The following is a 7,727-nucleotide window of genomic DNA, read 5'->3' as shown; positions in this document are numbered from 1 at the left end:
TGAAAAAAACGAGTCGGGGTTGTCTCTTTCACCGAATTACCATAAAGGAGTTCTCTCCCAAACGTTTTTAAGTAAGTGATTCTTTTTTGGGGCATACCTCTTTTGGGTTCATCAGAGATAATTAGAACTTCTTTTCCTAAATAGAAGAATGTTGTGAACAATTGTGATGAAAATACAGCGGGGGTCTATTTCATTTGCAACTATTGTGCATCCAAATTATCACAAACCAAGAAACAATATGGCATTAAAAGAATAACATGGAATAAAAAATACAGCAACATGCAACTCACATAGTACAAAGATTTAATGTGGTTTAGCCACAAAATGTGACTTACATCCACGAAAGAATGGTACGAGGCTTTACTTATTAATTTTGAAGAGATTACAAGGTGAAATCAAGCTTAAAACTTCAAATTCCATAAGCTCTTTCTCACTCTAAACAAGGCACCAAAACAGGGCACCATCACCTAAAAATGGGTTTTCCTTGATACGTTCTCTCGCTAAAGCACAATACACAGCAAACCCACAATAGATTTAAGCTTTTGCTTACTTTCTCTCTCTAAAACAAAACATACAACAATCCACAAGAGAAAACCCAATTGCAACTAATCTCCTTGTCTCTTTCTCTCACTAAAACTGTAGAGAAAGACAGATACCATAATACCGGAACCAACGAGATTGCCACCATCGTCAATGGCGTTACCACCAATGATTGGTCAAAAAGGCCCAGATTTAACTCTAGATTCCGACAGTAATTGAGAAGGACATTTGTTTATAAATGTGGGCCCATCCCCATCCCCAGCTTTGGAAGGATGGAATCGGATTACAGACTTTACCGCACTAGACCTAGACCTAGCTATACCCGAACCAAAATTAAGCCCTTGGACCTCGAAACCCTAGCCTAACTTACCAAAAACTAAAACCCCTTAATACACTTAGTTTCCTAGCCTCCTCTATTTGAGTACATCTTGCTCGGTAGACCCCGTAAGGATTGGGAGAACTCGAGCACTCATTGACTCTAAATAGACACCGACTCTGGGTGCCGGTCCCCAGGTACATTCTTGTTTTCTTTTATCTTTTTCTTGTTTTCAATTCTATTTTCAAAACAACCTCGAAATCTCCCTTTTTATAACCCCAAATTCGAAACTTCTTCTCAGATTTTGGATTAAACTATGCTGGAAGTTGGCTCTGCCGGCAATTAAAGTGAGGGAAGGTCTTGTGGCTTGATTTTCGCCCGAATAGTAAATTGACAGTACCGGTTTTCTCTACACTCCCCTCTTCGACGAGTTTACGCCCGGAAACCATGCGGAGACGACATTCTTTACCGAAATTTGTAAGCATAAACAGTAATATTATGGGTTTCCTGTCTAGAAGAGTTTTCAAGAAAGAATATCCAGGTTTGTGCATATCTTTCATTTTTTAATTCCTCCGGATTATGTTGAATATTCTTTGCAGGGGTTGGCTTCTTGAGATTTGTATTTAAAGCAATAGCATTCAAGTGAGGTATGAATATTATAAATACAAAGTAATGATACTATAAATTTGAGTCTTAAATTTTGTTTTTTGTGTACAATGTGGGATGCTCACTCTTTCTTCCTCTCCCCCTCTCACTCTCTCTCTCTCTCTCTTTCTCATATTCATGCTTCCTAACCTCGTGATTTTTGCATTATTTTTGTATTTTTCTATTTTCAGAAGATCAACCAACAAAATCAAAATCAATCGGTATGAACATGGCAACAATGAAATTTTTCTTTTTTAACAAAAAAAAAAAAAAAAAGAAACTTGGTTCATTGTCTCTCTCTTTTACTAATCCAATTAGACATTGTAGTACTATACATTTGTTTTTCTTCTTCCGCGATTGAATTTGTTCTATTACTATTCATTGAATGGAAAACCTTCCAGGTGCTTAAAAAATAATGAGACGAGTATTTTTTTGAAAAATGGATTATGAGTTACTAAACGATTAGATTTAACCACCGTAATTTTTCTAGGAAATTTTCATCCGGTGAACTTTAAGTGGATCCCAAAATGTTAGTTCCAAAAGATTTTTTTAAGTAATGTGTGCTTCTACTAAATTGTACACTTGCATTCTTAAATATAACATCCATTTAGAAGATACTATAATTTTAATTTAATTTTTCCTATTGATTAGTAACATTACTTGATTTTCAAAATCATTCTAAATATTTTTAAAATTTCTAAAAAGTCAACTTTCTTTTCAAATTTCCATATATTAGAAGAAATATTATCAAATAAAGTCCCAATCTAGAAAACCATAAAATTACTAACATATTTTCATTACAAATAGTTTATCATTTTTGGAACGATTTACTGTTATTCATCCTTAATTATTACTTTGTCAAAGTTAATCTATAAAGGACTCAAAGGAGATGGCTTCAGGAGCAGAGCAGACTTCCTATGCACAGTGATCCCCATGGCTTCAGTCATGTCTAAATCATTGGGGCTCATCCCATTTGGCAGTCCCCAGTCGAAATGAAGCAATATATTGGCCAATGTGAGTTCTATGACAGCCACTCCAAATGAAAGCCCAGGGCAACCCCGCCGGCCTGCACCGAAGGGAATTAGTTCGAAATCTTGACCTCTGAAATCAATGCTACTATCCATAAACCTCTCAGGCTTAAACTCGTCTGGGTCTTCCCAAGACTCGAGGTGCCTTCCAATCGCCCACGCATTAATCAAAACCCGAGTCTTTGCCGGAATATGGTAGTTTTCTATGTCGCAATCCTCGATTGATTCGCGTGGAACCAACAATGGTGCAGGAGGGTGCAGCCTCATAGTCTCTTTCACCACTGCTTTCAGATAATGGAACTGGTTTAGATCACTCTCCTCTATTTTGTTATTACGACTGCTTTTGATGATGCCTCTTACTTCATCTTGGAGTTTTTGCATTACTCTTGGGCTCCTTATGAGCTCCGACATTCCCCATTCCAATGTTGCAGAAGTTGTATCTATTCCTGCTCCGAACATATCCTACAAAGTTTTACATTTCAATATGCATCATAGAAATCCTTAATAACTATATCTACCACTAGCAAAAAAATGACTATTTATTGCAACAAGAGTGATTTATGTATGAATCCTAAAATTTTTCCTAAGGTACAAAATGCTCCATTTATAGGTTGAAATTATAAATAAAGTCAGTCAACCTATCTCCTTTATTATTTTTTTCAAAATTGTCTTTTGATCTGATGATGAAATCCTTGGTCCGAATTTAAAATTTTTTTTTAGATTTTTTGTTAGTAGGACAATGCCCTGCTAATGAAAAAAAACTAGAAAAGAATATTAAAATGCTGTCTGAGGATATCCTTAGAGTGAAAAGCAATTTTGAAAAAGTAAAAAAAAATGGGTTGATCGATCTTCTTTATAATTTTCACCTATAAGTAGAGCATTTCTTATTATGGTTATAAAAAACATGAAACAGTGAAGCCATGCAAATGGTTATAATTGTTCCTAACTTTTGGCAATAAAACAGTTACATCAATGTTATGGTAGGTACTTTTTGGCAACTTTCTTTGAAAGGTGTGGTTTCTATAAAGTTGCAACCTTAAACAATCCAATTAAGGCGTATCTTCAAATTTTATTGTACGGTGTAATTTTGGTGTAAAGCATTTTTAGGATTTTCCCAAAATCTATTTTCATATCTAATTATAAAATTTTAAACTCCAAAAATGGTTAAAATCAAGTAGATCTATAAACATATGAAAATCTTGAAAATGGATGGCCTAGCTAATGTGCAGCAAAATGTATTATTTTTGAAACTCAAAATAAAATTTCTTTTTTCATATTCATATATCTTGCTGTCGAGATAATCAATTACAAGGTTTTTAACATTAAAACAACCTTTTCCAATGGATTTTTGAGATACATCCGTAATTCTACATTTAAAAGTTGCAACGTTATATAAACCTTTTCCTTTAGGAGATGTATTAAACATCATTTTGGTAATATACATCATACCCATAATTTTGGCCATTGACTTGACACGTGTATGGTAACACCAAAACTTGCCCTACTTATTCAAATTCAATTTGTATTAATTGGGGATTTTGAATGGCAAGATATTGGTTGTTTAACTTTAGTACAAGAATGGAATGTTCACTTCAGGCGGTGAGAATGGTTCCTAGTTTATCACAAAGTTTGAAAAATCAATAACATGCCCCGCAATCGTCTAAATTCGTACTTAATGAGAGCATAGGAAATATACTCCCCTTTAAAAACAAAATTATAATTGCAGGATTGGGTATAGTAGACGAGGATTGAAATGGGTTGACTGCATTTGTAGAAGGGAAGAATCCGGCGTTTGCAGTCCAACGGTTAGGATAATTGCCTTCCAAGCAATGGATCCGGGTTCGACTCCCGCCAGACGAACTCATTTACTTTTACCCAAAACAAAAGAAAAGAAGGAAAAAAGAATGCTTAATTTGTGTGTCACATTAAATTATGGAAAAGTATCACTCTTTGCGTATACTTTTCCACTTTTTTAAACACTAAAGAATAGAATATCATGGTACTCACAACACACTTTTTTAAACACTACTTAAGAATAAAATATCATGGTACTTACAACACATTTTAATAGGCTACAGTTAATATTTTTTTAAATAGAATATCATGGTACTTACAGCACAATTTAATAGGCTACAGTTAATCTTTGGCCATCCATTTTCAAGAAAGAAGGACAAATGCGAAGTGTTCCTGCACTCAAAAAAGGATACGGATATGAGCCATTGCCCTACTCTAGTAGGGTGGAGGAACAGTTCACACCAGCCACTAGGGTGTAGGAACAGTTCACAACAGCCATCCATCCGTTGTAAACAAGCAACGGCCAGCTAAAGTTGTAGCATAGTGCACACTATGCTACAAATATCGTATTACAAAAGCCTTTTATGCCCTAAGGATAGATAGATTACCATGACAACGGCCTTGATGTTGTCTCTGGTGAGAGTGAAGTCCAGGTTGCCCCCTTTCTGTAGCTGCAGTAGAACATCAACCAAGTCCTTTTGCTCATCCTCCATCTCGACCCGAGACGGGATGAGATGATCAGCGATCACATCATCGAGAAATGCATCCCGGATGCGAAAGCACTCGTCCAGCCGTTCTTTTAGACCCGACACATACTTCACCCACTCCAAATATGGGAATAAATCCCCCACAAAGAAACAATCAAACAATCTGTCAGCTTCTTCTATCATCTCGTTCAATTGAGAGCCATCTTCCCAATATCTCTTCCCAAAAGCCACTCTGCAAATCACATTGTTTGATAGAGAAAGGAACGTCTCACTCAAATTCACAATCGCCCCATGTTTCGAAGATGACGAGATGGAGTGAATCATCTGCCCCACTTCCTCTTCTCGAACAAGGCAAAAAGACTCCACCCTTTTCGTACTTAGGAGCTCTTGGACACATATCTTGCGAACGTTCCTCCAGTAGGAACCATAAGGGGCAAAAATTATATCAGAGCAGTTGTAGGTGAGGCGTTTGGGAGATAGAAGAGTGGGCCTGCTACAAAAAGCGAGGTCGTGGGCTTTCATAACTTGCTCAGCCATCTTCGAAGAGGAGACCACGAGAGTGGGGACTTGGCCAATTCTAAGGTGCATGAGAGGCCCATAACCCTCAGCTAGATGGGCCAAAGAGCGGTGCGGCATCGAGCCAAGTTGGTGGAGGTTGCCGATGATGGGGAGCCCTATAGGACCCGGAGGTAACTTCTTTCTGGTGCCTGACCTCTTCCAAAGGAGAAACAGTTGCAGAGAAAGGACAGAGAAAAGGAAGGTCCAGAGTATGGAAATTGCTTGTTGGTTGATCATGTTGCAGGGAGCGAGCCGGTTTTAGAAAACAGATGGACCGAAAGTTCACCTTCTTGATCAATCGTGGCAATTCAAAAAGATAATACTCAAAAAGTAAAACTCGATCGAAATCAAGCAATTAGGGCCATCAAAAGACCTGATCACCCCTGCAAATCATTTTGGATACGACTGCCTGGTATCTGCAAAGTTTCTATCTTTCCACTTCAAACTGACAAAATTTTGATGACGCGAGATTAATTTGGAATCCATCTTTTCTTGGAATAATATCTAATATCTAATGTTGAAAGTTGAAACTAGGGTTTTAAAACTCGGTTGAATCTGTTTGGGCTAGCCAAACTCGGTTTCGGCAACTCGATAGAAGATTTTTTGAGCCCAACTCTTTAGTCTTAAATAGCACTAGAAAGTAAAAAAATTGGTTAAAAGTTTTCTAATAAATAATTTGGAAATATTTTTCAAAATTATTTTTATCTTTTTTTATGAGGATTTGAGAACTTTTCTTATAATATGCTGCAATTCGACTTTTTTTTTTTTTTTTTTGAAATATTTCAAGCTATAAATCAATGTGCACTAATCTATCTTTTATATATAGTTTTCAGGTATTATAGGCTTCTAATATTATTTTTTTTATATTGGGTTTTTTTTTTATTATTTTAGCAATTCTTTTACAATTTTTTCGGTTTTTTGGACTGCTTGTGTAGAGCGTGAACAAGCAACACCGTTCACATCTCTTCGATATGGGACAATTCTCATTAAATGATGGCGACAAATTGTTCGAAATTATTTATGGTGTTTGTATTAAGTAGGGATGGGTAAGTTTTATAAATAGATCTTTCTCTCTTATACAAGGACATCTATAAAATGAAATGGTCTATAATTTTTTTTTAAATTAATTTTATTTATTTATTTATTTATAATATTTAATTTTTTTTAATATTATTTATATTTATTTGTTTTTATAATATACAAACATAAAGTACATATAATTAATCTTTAATTACATATAATTACATATAATTACAAAAATAAAATTCCATATAATAATTTACAAAAATTAACATAATTATATGAATTTGTTGTGCTAGCTCATAGGATATTAAAAAAAAAACAAAAAATAATATTAATATTAGTTTATTGAACATTAAAAAAAAAACTAGCTTATGGGATATTTTAAGAGAGAAAAATAACACTCGTTCATACCACTTTAAAATTTATTTCAAGTTGCTTTATCAATTATCTCACATTGCAAATATGAATTTTTTTATTTACTTTCTTAATTTTATTAAAATATGATCGCAACTTTATGTTACTAAATTCTATATTTCTCTCAGCACTAATTATTATACATTAGATTTATTTATTTGTGAGGGTAATACCATTATTTTTTTAATCACGTTTGTTATAATAATGTAATTAATAATTAGTATAATTACAATGATAATCAAATCTTATATTTTATTTATTAATTTATTTGCATTATAAATTATGAAATGTATTATTTTTTGTTATAGTTATGATTTTTAAATTAGATGACATTTTAAGATAAATTTCAAATTTATTCTTATTTGTATAGTAAAATGATGATAAAATAATAAAATACAAACCAATAATTCTAATTTCAATATATAATATTGTATTTAGTTAGGTTTTAATAAATGTTTAATGAGAATCTTCATACAGGAAAATACTATCTCAATATTCCATATTGATGTAAAAAAATAAAATTTATTAATGTAATACTTTTATTTCTTATTGGATTCCTACAAAACAATATTTATAATGATTTTTAATAATTTTTTTGAATTATTTTTAAAGCCGAATCCAACCGATTCTGTCGATTCTCGACTCGAAACACCGATTTACTGATCCAGATGGATTTTTAGGATGCCGATCTGGGGCACCGAT

General features: G+C 33.8%; 1 protein-coding gene across 3 annotated transcripts; it reads right to left on the bottom strand.

The window, feature by feature from the left end:
* Positions 1-2,211: 2,211 nt before the first annotated feature.
* On the bottom strand, positions 2,212-6,296 carry LOC18431192 (cytochrome P450 71AP13). Of its 3 annotated transcripts, none has more exons than XM_088870988.1 (3): positions 4,932-6,225; positions 4,644-4,716; positions 2,212-2,991 (listed from the first exon to the last, which is right to left on the bottom strand). In XM_088870988.1, the coding sequence occupies exons 1-3, from the start codon at positions 5,027-5,029 to the stop codon at positions 2,371-2,373; spliced, it is 792 nt and encodes a 263-aa protein (XP_088727114.1). In that variant the 5' UTR covers positions 5,030-6,225; the 3' UTR covers positions 2,212-2,370. The 3 variants fall into 3 exon arrangements, with proteins under 3 accessions (XP_088727114.1, XP_006841384.1, XP_088727113.1); XM_088870987.1 differs by lacking the exon at positions 2,212-2,991 and adding an exon at positions 3,002-4,397; XM_006841321.4 differs by lacking the exon at positions 4,644-4,716 and having other exon boundaries at positions 4,932-6,296.
* Positions 6,297-7,727: the final 1,431 nt, after the last annotated feature.

This window comes from Amborella trichopoda, chromosome 6 (genome assembly GCF_054954075.1).
Source record: "Amborella trichopoda isolate Santa Cruz 75 chromosome 6, AtrichopodaSantaCruz75HAP2 v2.0, whole genome shotgun sequence".
Lineage (NCBI taxonomy): Eukaryota > Viridiplantae > Streptophyta > Magnoliopsida > Amborellales > Amborellaceae > Amborella > Amborella trichopoda.
This window is presented reverse-complemented; position numbering and strand designations above follow the sequence as displayed.

What these genes read in the sequence shown, in the direction of transcription:
- LOC18431192 (XM_006841321.4), bottom strand. Translation starts at nt 5,825, where the DNA reads ATGATCAACCAACAAGCAATTTCCATACTCTGGACCTTCCTTTTCTCT. An exon ending in ACATCAAGGCCGTTGTCATG is followed by an intron (nt 2,992 to 4,931) that starts GTAATCTATCTA and finishes AAAACTTTGTAG; the next exon opens with GATATGTTCGGAGCAGGAAT.